The following is a 16072-nucleotide window of genomic DNA, read 5'->3' as shown; positions in this document are numbered from 1 at the left end:
ACGACACGCCCACTGCAAGAACACGCCTGCTGAATAGTCTTTATTATTCATGAGTCAGATAACTCCTCCCACATCCCCGAATCTTAACCACAGTGTAAGGAGGTTTCATAAAAATAAAAATCGGAGGTGCTGAGAAGGACACAAATGACTCTCCGTGTGGCGTAACATTACTAAGGTGTACTGCGAAGGCTTCTAAGCGTCATCCAATGGCAAGACCACATTAAGACCCCCCAGAGGGTGACTTAGCTCCTTAACCACAGGAGTTTCCTCCCACTTTCAAAAGACATGCAGGTCAGGTGAAACAGTGACACTAAATTGGCCCTAGTGTGTGTGTGTTGTGTGTGTGTGTGTTGTGTGCCTTGTGATGGATTGGCATCCTGCCTTGTACCCTGTGCTAGTTGGGACAGGCTCCAGCCCCTCCTCTACTGCCCTGGTCTGGATTAGGCAGGTTAGAAGATGCCCTGATATTTACCCATAGTTCCTGTTTACTGTGTTCTCATCCATGTATGCAAATGGAGGCAATATCACCATCCAATCAATGCTCAGCATCCAAGATTTTCTAGCAGATGTGCCACTTTAGCATTCCAGGACAGACAAAGCACTGCGGCTCTGGAAACAGGAGCACCTCTGCCTAGATTCGGAGTGAGTGTGACGAGTGCAATCAGTGAAGTCAAAGGTGGCGGTGAATGATGGGGGGCGATTTTCGTGGGGTTGTAACGAGTGTAAGTCCAATGCATTGAAAACGTAGACTTACAGCTCCGTTATCCTGTGCTGTGCAATTTGGAGGAAAAACAGGATTGTTATCATTGGATTATTATTTGTGTTGTAGCCAATGATGTTTTGCCCCTTAGCCCCAATCATAACTACATTTGATATTTTAAAAAAAAACTCACACTGCACCACCAGGCTGATTGCCTCTGATTTTGTTCCTCCAATCCCGTTGCTCGCCTCGCAGTAATAGCGGACGTCGCCTCTTCTGTGAGGTGTTATAGTGAGGAGCTCCCCGTTTTCCAGGCTTGTGGTATTTTCTTCTTCAATCTTGTACCACTTGAATGTTTGCGGTTTGGGATTCCCGTCACTCTTGCAGCCCAGGGTGGCTTTGCTGCCTTCCACTATGGATGCTGGTAGCTGAACTGTCACTTTTTTGGGGGCAACTGTGAGGAACAGAAAAGAAAGACCAGCAAGACATTAAACAGAATATGTGGAACAGAAGCCCCTCAAAAATACCTGAGGATGTTGGCCTGACCCTTTAGGGTAGTGTGAGAATCTTAAGACCACTGGGACACTTTGGAGCTCTAAAGAGCCTGAAGCCATTCCTGATCCCAGAAGTGATCTCCAAGTTTTCTCTGGAAGAACTTCCTGGCTGAGGCTCTTAGGCTAATCCAGTGTTGTGCGTTCATGGATTTCATTTTTATGTGCCACTGGACTCTGCACATGTGACAATATGGTCCCTGTAAACCTATCAATCCTACAATGCTTTGATATCGGCTTCCATCCAGTGTTATTTATTGATCTTTTGTCAGGGCTTACATTCTTGTTATGCTTTTCTGAATACTTATGAAGAGCTTTTAGCTTAGGAGGGGCGCTATATCAATTAAACAGGTGATTATAGGGCTTAAAGGCTCCGTCCACATACTGGACAAGTGACCTTAGAGAGTTGTGAGGAGCAGAGGTGTAACTGGGGGGAAAAAGGAGAAGAACTAATAAAGGGGCATCCATCTCGTCTTTGGGATGTCAAAGAAAAGGAAGGAGAGAACAACAGGGACTTGGGGAGAACATGCAAACTCCACACTGGGATGGATCTGGGCAGGGTCCCAACTGAAGACTTGAGGGCTTTGAGGTCACCATGTCACCGAGCTAAATGCAAACATTTATCATTCAATGTTATATAACAACAACAACATTTATTTATATAGCACATTTTCATACAAACAGTAGCTCAAAGTGCTTAACTAAAAAATATAGTGCCTTTCTATCTATCTATCTATCTATCTATCTTATAGTGCCTTTCTATCTATCTATCTATCTATCTTATAGTGCCTTTCCTATATATCTATCTATCTATGTATCTATCTATCTATCTATCTTATAGTGCCTTTCAAGTCTTGCTTTTTATGTATGTTATTTAGTGCCTTACATGTCTATCAATCTATATGTTCTATATTGTCATTCATGTACATTTATAAACACACCAAAATGTTTTTCATCACATCTTCAACAATAGTCGGCCGATTTTGATAAAATTTGGAACATTGTATAAACTTGTGTCAAAGCAGTATAAGATCTTACTTATTTATAAATTTGGTTGCCATGGATACGTGCGAACGCAGACGATAAAGTTTGTAAACAAGTTTGACCCTTGCTAAATTTGCAGATAAAAATAGGTTTCAGTACAGAAGACCGAAACACGAAGACTTAAGTTCAATAAGCTAGTGCAGCGATGTTGTTTGTCTGATGTGAGTAATTAATACAACTGTTGTTTATATGTGTTATATGGTGCCTTTCATGTTTGTTTATCTATATAGTGTGTGTGTTTGCTTAAATGTGCCTTTAATGACTTTTTGTCTAATACATAGTGTCCTTCATTTCTAACTATGTATCAAAGTGTTATATAGTGCCTTTCATGTCAGCTTTAAATGTTACATAGTGTCATTCTTGTATATCTATCTACAGTATGTAAGTGTTATATAGTACTATCTATTATATATGTACAGCCTTCCTTTTCTAATTTCTATGTACGTTCAATAGTGCCATTCATGTTTATCTATATAGCTGCATATGTGCTGATACTATCCATCAGATTTTTTTTTTCATAACTAGATCTGTGTATTTTTATTTTAAACAGTGCCTTTCATGTGTGTTTATATATATATATATATATATATATATATATATATATATATATATATATATAAAACTAAACGAAGGTTGTATTTATGCACGGATGTCAGACGCCAGAAGCAAGCCGTGCACAATACAACCGTCGCCCGAATGCGAACACGCACACCACCACATATACAACCTTCATTTAGTAATGTAGATCTTCAAGCCGGGTTCCGCCGCCATGGTCACCTCAGCACGCGAATCTGCCGCCGTCACCATCATGGAACTAGGTGGCGCCAAAAGAGCACGCGCACAGCGCCTCAGCGCTCCAGAGTCAAACCCATCGGCTTACCCAGAGTCAGTAGGTGGCGCCCAAACAACACAACACAACCTGTAGGGATTTCTCTATCTGAGCCTGTATTTGGATATGGACAAACTTTATGTTGCCTTTTCAAGAATCCGGCGTTCGGGTGACGTTAAAGTGAAGGTTTTAACTACTCCATACCAGGGAGAACCGATTCAAGGACAGGAAACCATCTTTACCAAAAATGTTGTTCATAAGGAAATCTTTGATTAACTATTTTGAATTTACCATTTTATGAATTTTTTGTTTCCAATTTACTTCATTTAAACCTTTGCACTCCGGTATTTGTTTTACTCATAAGTGCAACAACACAAAGACATTTTGGACTTAAATGATATAACAATTACATTTAAATTTTAGTTTTAATAAATTGGTTAATTTTAGAACAAATATATTTATTTAATTAAATGAAAACTTTCCCAGGAAGCTTCCACCCTCCATCGTTTTTCATCCCTCCAAAGATCGGAGGGAACAGAAAGTGATTGCCGTTCTTTGATTTGCGATTCTTTAGAGAATCGGAGGTTTACTGGTGCAGTATCATCCTTCTATATAAAAGCGGTCGGGATTGTCCTTCCGTCCCCTGAGTGCTACGCAGGCGCGGAGTTTCACACACGCCCCGTCCATTTTGCAATGCACGATGGGATTTGTAGTTTCGTTTTTCCAGGTAAAAAGATGATCTTCTACTACAGACTGTGCGATATCTTCTTCTTTCTTACTATATAAAAGTGGTCGGGATTGTCCTTCCGTCCCGTGAGTGCAAATCGTAGCGGTATTCCGCTTATCACAGACTTACTACTTGCAGCTTGCGACATGATATGAGCAGAGTTCTGGTGCTCCCATCGTTCCCTTGCTTTTGTGCGCGATGCGCTGGAAAAATAGACAAAATTATGTCTCTGGAAATAATTCATGTTGATGGAGTACAAATGCCTCACCGCATAGTAAATATCAGGGGGGTTCAAAAGGGCGACCTCAATATAGAAAAAAAGTTTAAATTTCATCACAAAAATAACAGAAACTACGAGTATTAAAGTAATCCCGCTCAAATGCAATATAACCAAATTAATGAGTTTGTATAAAATACCAAATTGATCAACATATTGGATTGCCTTAAGAAGTGGTCAACTTAAATGTCGGTCGCCTTAAAAGGCGGGTCAGCCTAGTATACAGTATACAGTATAAGTGAAAGACGTGTGCGTGTGTGGAACAGTCTGCTCTGGAAACGCTCAGGCACAGCCACTAGATGGCGCATGCGTGCACTTTTACATTTTTTCGGCACTTGCATGCACTTCGAAAGATGCAGCAAACTGTGCCGCGCAACAACGAGACCAAGATTTATCGGACTCATGCCAGCGATACGGCTAAGGTATGGCATCGCCAGTGCCTTCTTATGAAAACCAGTGAGGCAGCAAGTGTTAGCTAACGCCTCTCCAAGTTCAGAAACAAAGTAAAACCGCAAGGGAGTCTTCGGGTTGTTTTTTTGTCTTATAGACCACGTGCAGGTAGAGTATATATATATACTGCTCAAAAGAATTAAAGGACCACTTTTTAATCAGAGTATAGCATAAAGTCAATGAAACTTATGGGATATTAATCTGGTCAGTTAAGTAGCAGAGGGGGTTGTTAATCAGTTTCAGCTGCTGTGGTGTTAATGAAATTAACAACAGATGCACTAGAGGGGCAACAATGAGATGACCCCAAAACAGGAATGGTTTAACAGGTGGAGGCCACTGACATTTTTCCCTCCTCATCTTTTCTGACTGTTTCTTCACTAGTTTTGCATTTGGCTACAGTCAGTGTCACTACTGGTAGCATGAGGCGATACCTGGACCCTACAGAGGTTGCACAGGTAGTCCAACTTCTCCAGGATGGCACATCAATACGTGTCATTGCCAGAAGGTTTGCTGTGTCTCCCTGCACAGTCTCAAGGGCATGGAGGAGATTCTAGGAGACAAGCAGTTACTCTAGGAGAGCTGGAGAGGGCCATAGAAGGTCCATAACCCATCAGCAGGACCAGTATCTGCTCCTTTGGGCAAGGAGGAACAGGATGAGCACTGCCAGAGCCCTACAAAATGACCTCCAGCAGGCCACTGGTGTGAATGTCTCTGACCAAACAATCAGAAACAGACTTCATGAGGGTTGCCTGAGGGCCCAAATGTCTACTTCGCCCTGTGCTCACTGCACAGCACGGGAGCTCAATTGGCATTTGCCATAGAATACCAGAATTGGCAGGTCCACCACTGGCGTCCTGTGCTTTTCACAGATGAGAGCAGGTTCACCCTGAGTATATGTGAAAGACGTGAAAGGGTCAGGAGAAGCCGTGGAGAATATTATGCTGCCTGTAACATCGTTTAGCATGACTGGTTTGGTGGTGGGTCAGTGATGATCTTGGAGGCATATCCATGGAGCGACTCACAGACCTCTACAGGCTAGACAACGGCATCTTGACTGCCATTAGGTATCAGGATGAAATCCTTGGACCCATTGTCAGACCCTACGCTGGTGCAGTAGGTCCTGGTTTCCTCCTAATGCACGACAATGCCCGGCCTCATGTGGCAAGAGTATGCAGGCAGTACCTGGAGGATGAAGGAATTGAAACAATTGAATGGCCTTCACGATCCCCTGACTTAAACCCAATAGAACATCTGTGGGACATTATGTTTCGGTCCATTAGGCGCGGCCAGGTTGCTCCTCAGACTGTACAACAGCTCAGGGATGCCCTCATACAGATCTGGGAGGAAATGCCACAAGACACCATCCGTCGTCTCATTAGGAGCATGCCCCGACGTTGTCAAGCAAGCATACAAGCTCGTGGGGGCGACACAAGATACTGAAAAGCATTTTGAGGAGCAGAAATTAAGTTATTGAAAAAATGGACTAGCCTGCCACATCTTCATTTCACTCTGATTTTAGGGTGTCTACACAATTGAGCCCTCTGTAGGCAGAAAACTTTTATTTCCATTAAAAGACTTGGCATCCTTTTGTTCCTAAGACATTGCCCTGTCGTTATTTGTATAGATATCCAACTTCATATTGAGATCTGATGTATCTAATGTGTTTCTTTAAAGTGGTCCTTTAATTTTTGTGAGCAGTGTATATACATATATATATATACACACACACATATACACACATACTAGTCATATATATATACATATACAGTATGACTATGTAGATACTCTGTGTCAAAATATGTGTGTCATGTAGTCAGGGCCGCTGCTGGCCAAATGGGTGCCCTAAACAGAAATTTACTTTTGTGCCTCCTCCCCCAAATATTACGGAAGTAAAAATAAAATAATAAAAAAAACACCTACTTAATGACACCATATGGTCATTATTAATCCATAATCATAATTGCTTCTGTGTTTTAATATAATGCATTTTAAGTCATTTTGTTTATTTAGATCTGCTTGTATTCATATTAAGAAAGATGCGTTGGTCGTGAAATTATTACCGACATTAAAACACATTATTAACATCGACAGAATAAAATAAAGTTTCACAGGATTATGAACGTACCTGAAAGTGATGCACGGGCTTCATCTTGGTTTGTTTTTTTTTTTTCTTTCGTTTCTCGGCGCCGGACTGTTGATGTCTCTTTCCAGGACCAGGCATATCGTATCATTATTATGATTTTTGGCCAAATAGGCCGCCGTAACAGAGGTGAGGGCGCGCCGTGCGCGTCATCACGTGTGCTTAGCCTACTCTGCGTTCACCGTAAAATGCAATATATACGTTTATATTTTTGTTTATTTGTATATGTATATTATTAATATTAATTTATTATTATAATATATAAAAACGATTTTTTTGAGCAGCTGGGATGGTGCCCCTCTGGGAGTTGGTGCCCTACGCAGACTGCGTACTCTGCGTATAGGGAGCGGCGGTACTGCATGTAGTGCCTTTCATGGCTATCCGTTACATTGGGCTTTTCCTACCTATTTGTCTATCTCTATGTGTTCGTGAATTTCACGCCTAGCTATCTATATATCTATATACGTGTTAGTGCTTTCATGTCTGTTGATATCTCTGTATATTTCTATATACAGTAGTATATATGTGCATTGACATTCTCTTTATCAAACAGTAACTTCCATGGCTATCTACTTGTTTTATGGTGCCTTTCATACCTAACTCTCCATGCCTGTGTTATATAGTGCCTTTCATGGCTATCTTTGTATGTCTGCCTATCACATACACGTTATATGGTGCCTTCCATGTCTGCCTGTTGGACGGTCCTCTTACATATCATCTGCTCCCAAAGGTGAACACTCTGACCCTGGCAGCTCGTGGTCCTGGCGGTGGACAGCCATCATTTGTACGTTTGCTGTGCGCCCCCCTTGATGTTCCCCCAATCGAAGGGGGTGTCAGATGTTGCACTTGAGCATCTGCTGCCTGATTGACTAACAGGGTGGGCACAGAGAAGTGTAGATGGGCAATTTACTGTGTGTGAGGAATGCATGAGGAGATAAGTACGGCTGAGTGAAAGTGGAGCTAGAAAGCAGAAATGAAACTCGGGTGTTTTTCTGGCTCTGCGTTGCTCTTCAATGGAAATAAGAAGTCGGTGAATGCTTAGCCTCTTCCAGCGCTGGGTGGCACAGGATATGGCAGCCCAGCAGAACGGCTGCAGCTCCTGCTAAGCAGGCCCATTGGCACGTGTCTTCATGCAGAGCGAGAGCCTTTATGAGTTCAAGCCTGTCAGAACTCGGGATTGGAAACACCAGGACTGCATGCATGACATGTCTGTGTCCCCACCCTTTCTGACCAAAATAAACTTTTAAGAGACCCTCCCTGATATCTTGGCAGGCTGAAAATCCTCAGTGCTGTTTCAGAGGATTGCATAAACAAATTCCGTTGAACTCCGGATGCCTGATGTGGTTCCCTCAATTTTGCGGAGCTCTTGCCAAGCTTGCAGTATTTCCTGCATTGAGTCTGAGATAAAGCTGGTAGCTGCAGGCATACAAAGGGGGTCCGCTCTGAACCTATTCAGGCCCACCCTTCCATCTGACCTGCATGGAGCACCAGGAGGAGACCCACGCAGACACAAGGAAACACGCAAACTCCATGCAGGTGGCACTCGGGACTTGAACCCTAGCAGTGCTAATATTGTGCCACCCGTACTGAACCGTTAATATGCATAGAGCCCTTCAAATAAGGGCAACGTGATGACGCAGAGTCAGCAAAGCAGAAGAGTCAGATCCTGCCCAGAGCGCAGTCCATGTGAAGGCTGCATGTTTTCGCCCGGGATGTTAGCAGACAGAAGACAATTCCTATCTGGAGTAGCTAGCAGCATAGGGGGCACTAAGAGGGTCCGAACCTGCTGTCAGCGGGCATTTCAGATTCAACCCCCTCCCTCTGTGTGATTCCATAGTGATCTGTAAAAGTAACCCCTTGGCAGTGAAGGTGGAGGGTAAGCTGGCAGTTCAGGATGAGAAACTGAAACTGAGGGAGGGTTGGGCGGTGAAAAGGAAATCCACAGAATCCAACTCAGAACTTCACGTCCCACGTAGTCAACCCAGGAGCCTCATCTGTTTCTAATGCAAAATTCAGGATTTACAAAAGACAAACATGACATGAAAGTGGGCCTAATGTCACCATCCATAAGTCCTACGCAGAATTCTTTGGTGTTAGCATTTTAGCAACCCAAGGGGCACGACAGAAAATCTCGTTTCATTGTGCTTTATGCTCAGCGGTTATTGTCTTAGTGTGTACCCAACAGAAAGGGTGTGCTGTGTGCCATCACTGGCAATGGCGCTGCTACCAGGAAGACAACCATCATACACAACCTGACCCTGAAGTCAGCTTCACACACTGCTATCCACCGTAATAAAAGGGCAGACATCTGTGTGTCTGTCCGGTTGCTATGTCTCTGTTATATGTCATTTGGTTTGGGATCCGTAAGAGCGGTGTTTGTGATGTGCCATCTGTTGGAATGAAAAATGCAATGCGTTTTATTACACCATAATACAAATATTTATGATACATGCCCAATCTGTTGGAATGACAAATGCAATGCATTTTATTCCTACAAATGTTTTGATGTGACAAACGCAATACATTTTATCATGTTGTACCACAAATGTTTCTGAAGTATCATCGGTTGGAACGACAAATGCAATGCATTTTATTAAATCATAATACAAATATCTGTGATGCACCAACTATTGCTACGACAAATGCAATGCATTTTTTTACTACAAATATTTGTGATGGATCTTCAGTTGGAATAACAAATGCAATCCATTTATTACTACAAATGTTTGTGATGTGCCATCTGTTTCAATGACAAATGCAATGCAATTTATTTCTACAGATGCTTGTAATGCACCATCTGTTGGAATGACAAGTACAATGCATTTTTTTTACCTGATGAATTATAATATAAATTCCAAAATATGGTGCACTGCAAACATTAATACTCAGGCCTACATTGCATATTTAGATTTCAGCCCCTCTCAGATGGGTAGCACAGCTTGTTTCACATAACGGACTAAAATGAAATGGTAGCACTACATCACAACTCAAAGAAACTGAAGAATTCGGGTAGTTTTGTTTCCTTATTCCCCTCAAGGTCTCAGGCTGTTGATATGGAGTGCCCGACTTAGAGCCTCGTATTTACCATAAATCAGATAGCCTGATCTTAATCCCGCCAAACATCTGTGGGGAGGTGTTACCGCTGCTCCCCAACTAGCCTGGCACAGCTTGGGCAGGTAAGGAGAAAGAGGCAGATCTTGCAAAATCACCTGAGATTTATCCAAAATGGACAATTTGTTGCCACAGCTGTGAGAGGTGGTTTAACTTTCTGAATATTTACAAATGGCTGACACTTCTGTTTTTGGAATTTAATTTTTACTTTCCAATGTTTTTTCCCTGCGGTGGGCTGGCGCCCTGCCCGGGGTTTGATTCCTGCCTTGCGCCCTGTGTTGGCTGGGATTGGCTCCAGCAGACCCCCGTGACCCTGTAGTTAGGATATAGCGGGTTGGATTATGGATGGATGGATGTTTTTTCCTTTTGGGCCGAACTGTGAAAACAGGTGTTTGATTTACAAATTAAGATTCTCACTCAAATGAATCCAAATGCCAGGGTGTGATGCAGAGGGCAGGGGGGCTGAATGCTTTGTCCAGGCCCTGCATTTGACCTGCTTTGAAGGAATTCCTGTCTGATTTGGGTTTCTGTCGTCTGACTGAGCGGAGCACACCTTTCACACGAGGGATACTGGAGTTTTTCAAATTACAGACTGCTTATATGATATTGAGACTGGTGAGGTTGTTGCTTCAAATCCCACTACTGACACCACTGTGAGAACTTAAGCGAGTCACGTCACCTGCCTGAGCTCCAAATGGAGAAACTAAAGAAATGGAACCAAGTGCATCTCAGGTGGATAATGGTGTCAAAATAATAAATAAATAGATATAAGTTTTCATTTTGCTCAAATGCAGCAGGATCGATTGCATTTACTGGACCTTGAAAACAGTTCCACCCCAGAAGCGATTCACACAGAAGGTATTTGTCTTTTATACGTTCTTCCTGGGCCACACCAGTAATTTAAAACTTCAGTTGGTTTATAAGGGCCGCAGATTCAATGGCAGTGGGCTATTGTGGTTAAGGCTTTGGACTTTAAGGTTTAAGGCTTCGCATAACCCCGAGACTGTGGGTTCAAATCCCACCGCTGACACCTGCTATGATCCTGAGCAAGCCACTTGACCTGCCGGCACTCCAACTGGAAAACCAAAAGAAATGAAACCAATTATATCATAAATGTTGTAAGTCACCTTGGATAAAAGGCGTCAGCCAAATAAGAAAATGTAACCAAAAACAATATGAGGAGTGTAAAGCAGAGGACAGCCAGCCTATCAAACGTGGGCAACGTCACATGTCCTGAAGCCCCATGTGACATTTCAGCATACAAATGGCCAGCCCGAGGGGACCAGAGGAGGTGACGATAATTGAACATCATAAGAAGAGACACCAGAGATCAAGAGGTGAGACCCCCGATCTGGAGGTCAGAGAACGTCACTTACGCAGAACGGCGATTGCTAAATCAAAAAGCCCCCCCAGGCCAACATCCCCCCTCGACAACGCCGATTTTCAGTACATTCTCCTCAGACTTTTGCTGTCTGTTGTCTTTTCAGTCGTAGCTTTCCTCTTTTCTCTCTATTATCATAAAACATCTTGGGAAGAGAGACAAGGCGTGATTTTCTCAGAGAGACACTTTCACGTCCCACGAGACGAGACTTTGTCCCAAGAGATTTAATCACGCCAGGGGCAGGAAATAAAAGACAAAGAGTAGATGACAGAAGTAGAATTCAAAAACTTTGGTGCGATACACAAGCAGAGCAGGTTAGCGATAATGGAAATCCGAAAATTTGAAAGTCGCAAAAAATAAGAGTAAAGAACGCATTAGCGCAAACAAACGGAAATTATTACTCAGGGAAATAACAGAACAGCGAAAAGAAATCGAATATATTGTTCGGATTTAAATTTGTAGATTGTCTAATTCGTGTTGTCATCAGGGAAAAGTAATGTTTCTTCCCAATAAAGAGGCGTATCCACGAGGATTAAAAGATTTGTTATTTGGTGAAAATGAAATCCACATACGTGAGCGGCAGAGACGTGATTTAGCTGGCATGTAGAGCAGGCATCGGGGTTGGCGGGCGAAGCCCCCTAGTATTCTTTAATAAATGTCACATGATGTTCACGTTTCGATTCTTTGTCTTGGTATCTTGTGGGACTGAAGTAAACATAAGGACACCGAATGTGGGACGTCTGCTGCTGTTTATCTCTCAGGGTCATTAAGGCTGAGAGTTCGCACCTCAGTATGGTGTGGTCTGGTCAGTAGGTGGCATCAAAACCAAAAAGATTTTGAGCCTTCGTGTGATGGGAGGACACCCATATGTTGTGCGGGTGACACCGAGTCCCTATGTAGGATAGTTGGCGCCACTCTTGTATGGAGTTATGTGAAGGGGGTCCTATGTATTGTTTTGCTGGGGTGACTGGCATCACCCGAGACTTTGTCTGTCTAGCATCTCTAAGTTGCGGTAGAAGATGAGCCTAATGATGAGCCCGGGAAGTCTCACAAATCCTCATGGTAGTGAAGTGGATCGATTAATCGATGCCACTGAGAACTTTACAGGCCTCTTTGAGGTCCGCACGCGGCCGTCTCTCCACAAAACCAAAGCGCTTCGGGTCCCTTAGGCTGCGCTTTCAGTTAAACGTGACGTTTTTCAGTCAGTCAGTCATTTTCCAACCCGCTATATCCTAACCACAGGGTCACGGGGGGTCTGCTTGAGCCAATCCCAGCCAACACAGGGCACAAGGCAGGAATAAATCGCAGGCAGGGCGTCAGTCCACCGCAGGGCACACACACCCACACACACTAGGGACAATTTAGGACCACCAATGCACCAAACCTGTATGTCTTTGGACTGTGGGAGGAAACCCACACAGACACAGGGAGAACATGCAAACTCCACGCAGGGAGGTCCCGGGAAGCAAACTCAGGTCTCCTTACTGCTACCACTGCACCACCATGCAGCCCACATGATATTTTTTTAAAATAAAAACCCCAACAATCTCCGTCCATCCTAGTGCTTTCACATCGTTTACAAAACAAACTCCGCTCACGCGAACACGACCGAAAAACGGGTTTACTTCCGTGAAGGCTGATCAGCCAGGGAATGAGATGTGGTAATGAGCAGGATCCAGTCTAACACATCAGAGCGTCATTAGAGCCACGTATTTAAAACTCAAAATTCATTTTCGCTTGTCAACGTTGTCACACCGAGGCGTACAACTCCGGAGGGCGTTTTCAAAAGTCTCTATTTTCGGGCGGTCAAAACCATTGGGATGAAAGGCAAAAGCGGAGACTAACACGCGTGTTGAAAAATGAAAACGAGGTCGTGTGGAGCACATCAAAGGTTTGGATTTCGGTGTCACACGATGTTCATTTCTGTCATTGTTAACTTGGTGACATTTTGTGACTGGCACTTGAGCGTTGCCTCTGTGGTGTCTGCCTATTCTTCCTGTGCTCATGCAGATTCTCACTAACTTTGAGCACTGGGCACCAGGTGACAATGACAGACCCTCAAGTGATTGTGTGAGTCGGGCTGATGCCACCACCCTCTATTTGTGGCCAGGCCTGGCTCGAGATGTGCCCTTACTGAATATTTAAAACATGTCATACATTTCTACAGATGTGGGGGTCTCTTCCTCCACAGCCCCTCACAGAGCCACAATTTGGGGTCTGGCATTGTGAACGTTTTACTTTGGGATTCTTTTACTTACATTTGATGCTCAATGTGGTAGACCGTTCAACCGTTCTTCCTCCCGGGTGTTTGACCGTGCAGGTCACCTTCCTCTCGTGGTCCACGTCTGAAGCATTAAACTGGAGCCAGGCAGTCGATTTCCATTTGCCCTCCCCGATTTCAGTGTGCTCCACCATGTTGGTGCCACCCAGGTAGGACCAGGTGAACGCGGGAGGAGACGGGGGACACGTGTGCACAGTGGAGCACTTGAGAGCCACCATGTCTCCTTCTCTTTCACCTTCAACGGATACGTCGGGGGGAGATGCATACTCTAGGGAAGAAGAAAAGCAGAATGAGGTGAGGTTAACATAAAAGCAGCACCTTCTAGATGTTATGTGGCCCTTTTGTTCTGGCGTGCAGCTTTGTTCTCAGCAGTAAAAAAAAAGCAGCATTGTCATCTCGGCCAAAGGACCCCTTGAATTGTGACCAGAGAGCCGTGATGAAGCCGAGTCTCTGTACCAATTGAGACACAAACCAGTCGGGCCTCTTAAATGTAGGATGAGTCAGCGAGTCTGAGAAGGACAGAGCACACTATGGGTACGAATAGAGACCCCCAGGGGGCTTCATTTCTCCTGTTTCCAATAAAGTCTCCCAGACAGATGTCCATTCATTTTTTTTCAGGGTGATGGCTTACGGGTAACTCAAATACGAACAGTGCAGCTCTCTGCCGGTGGTCTAGTTCAGGGGTTCTTAACGTGAGGTCCATGGACCCCCAGGGTGTCCATAGATGGGTTTCAGGGGTTCAGTGAGGAGACAGGTTGGGAGTCACACCCACCACACAACGAGACCCCTGGATTGAGATCCGAGTGCAGCCGTGCATCGGGTGACGCTTTAGCGCCACACTGAAGAGTGTGAGATTTTTTTTTAAGGTGGTTGGAGTGCCAATCCTGCCACCAAGGCCCAAGTTCTCCCTGCAGGGCTGATTGAAGGTTAACATTATACCCAGGATGGAGCCATGGCAGGTGAAGGGCCTTGAGGGCCCAGCACTGACAGACTGAGGAGACCCCACACTATGCGACTCTTCAATTCCACCCGGGGGGGTAAACGTTAACATTATACAAAGTTATTGTCTGTTATACCTGCATTGTTATCACTCTTTAATTTAATATTGTGTTTATCAGTATGCTGCTGCTGGAGTATGGGAATTATACCTCGGGATTAATAAAGTATCTATCTATCTATCTATCTATCTATCTATCTATCTATCTATCTATCTGTTATATAGTACCTTTCACTCTATCTATCTATCTATCTATCTATCTATCTATCTATCTATCTAATCTATCTATCTAATCCTGCTATCTATCTATCTATCTATCTATCTATCTATCTATCTCTATCTATCTAATCCTGCTATCTATCTATCTATCTATCTATCTATCTATCTATCTATCTATCTATCTATCTATCTATCTATCTATCTATCTAATCCTGCTATCTATCTATCTATCTATCTATCTATCTATCTATCTATCTATCTATCTATCTATCTATCTATCTATCTAATCCTGCAAACTATGCTATCTATCTATCTATCTATCTATCTATCTATCTATCTATCTATCTATCTATCTATCTATCTAATCCTCACGTTATGTCTCTCACCTTTATTTTTCTTGCGTCTGATTTTTCTCGTAAGTATGTATCTCACCTAAGCTTAATGCATGAGTTCGTGAGAAAAATAACGTGCCAGAAGAATAATGGCGAGAAAAATGTGACACGAGAAAAATCACGTGAGAAAAATAGCGGTCACCATACAGCCCCCCACCCCCCCTCGCCCCAATCAATGGCTCCCTATGGAAAGAAATGAAAGAAAACGTCCCCTACCACTGCTTTACAGTGCCGACAGTCAAGATGGTTTACTTTAATGTTTAATAATACTTTGTGTTTTATTGGATGATGTGGAGATAGTAAGTCAGGAAGTGCAATAGATTAACAAAGAGGAAGTAAGGACAGAGATGAAGAGGATGAAGAATGGAAAGGCCGTTGGTTCAGATTACATACCTTTGGCAGTGGAGTTTCTAACCAGATTGTTTAATGGAATCTTGGAAAGTGAGAGGAGACCTGAGGAGTGGAGAAGAAGTGGACTGGTGCCAATATTTAACAATAAGGGGATGTGCAGGACTGCAGTAACTACAGAGGAATAAAATTGATGAGCCACAGAGTGAAGTTATGGGAAAGAGTAGTGGGAGCTCGGTTAAGAAGTGAGGTGATGATTAGTGAGCAGCAGGATGGTTTCATGCAAAGAAAGACCACCACAGATGTGATGTTTACTCTGAGGATGTTGATGGAGAAGTTTAGAGAAGAACATAAGGAGCTGCATTGCATCTTTGTGGACCTGAAGAAAGCAGATGACAGGGTGACTGAGAGGAGCTGTGGTATTGTATGAGGATGTCGGGAGTGGCAGAGAAGTACATAAGAGTTGTACAGGATATGAACGAGGGGAGTGTGACCGTGGTGAGGTCTGCAGTAGGAGTGACGGAGGTAGGATTACATCAGGGATCGGCTCTGAGCCCTTATTTACAATGGTGATGGACAGATTGACAGACGAGATTAGACAGGAGTCCCCATGGACTGTGATGTT

General features: G+C 43.6%; 1 protein-coding gene across 1 annotated transcript in view; it reads right to left on the bottom strand.

The window, feature by feature from the left end:
* The window catches only part of LOC120540549 (B-cell receptor CD22-like), a 42240-nt gene that overhangs the window by 9020 nt on the left and 17148 nt on the right, over positions 1 to 16072 (bottom strand). Inside the window, exons 5-6 of the mRNA XM_039771387.1 lie at positions 13469 to 13759; positions 894 to 1154 (exon numbers count right to left, since the gene is read on the bottom strand). Of these exons, the coding sequence (XP_039627321.1) occupies positions 894 to 1154; positions 13469 to 13759 (552 nt within the window). The remainder of the gene's footprint in view (positions 1 to 893; positions 1155 to 13468; positions 13760 to 16072) is intronic.

This window comes from Polypterus senegalus, chromosome 12 (genome assembly GCF_016835505.1).
Source record: "Polypterus senegalus isolate Bchr_013 chromosome 12, ASM1683550v1, whole genome shotgun sequence".
Taxonomy (NCBI): domain Eukaryota; kingdom Metazoa; phylum Chordata; class Cladistia; order Polypteriformes; family Polypteridae; genus Polypterus; species Polypterus senegalus.
Note: the sequence above shows the minus strand (reverse complement) of the source record. Positions and strands in the feature narration are given on the sequence as shown.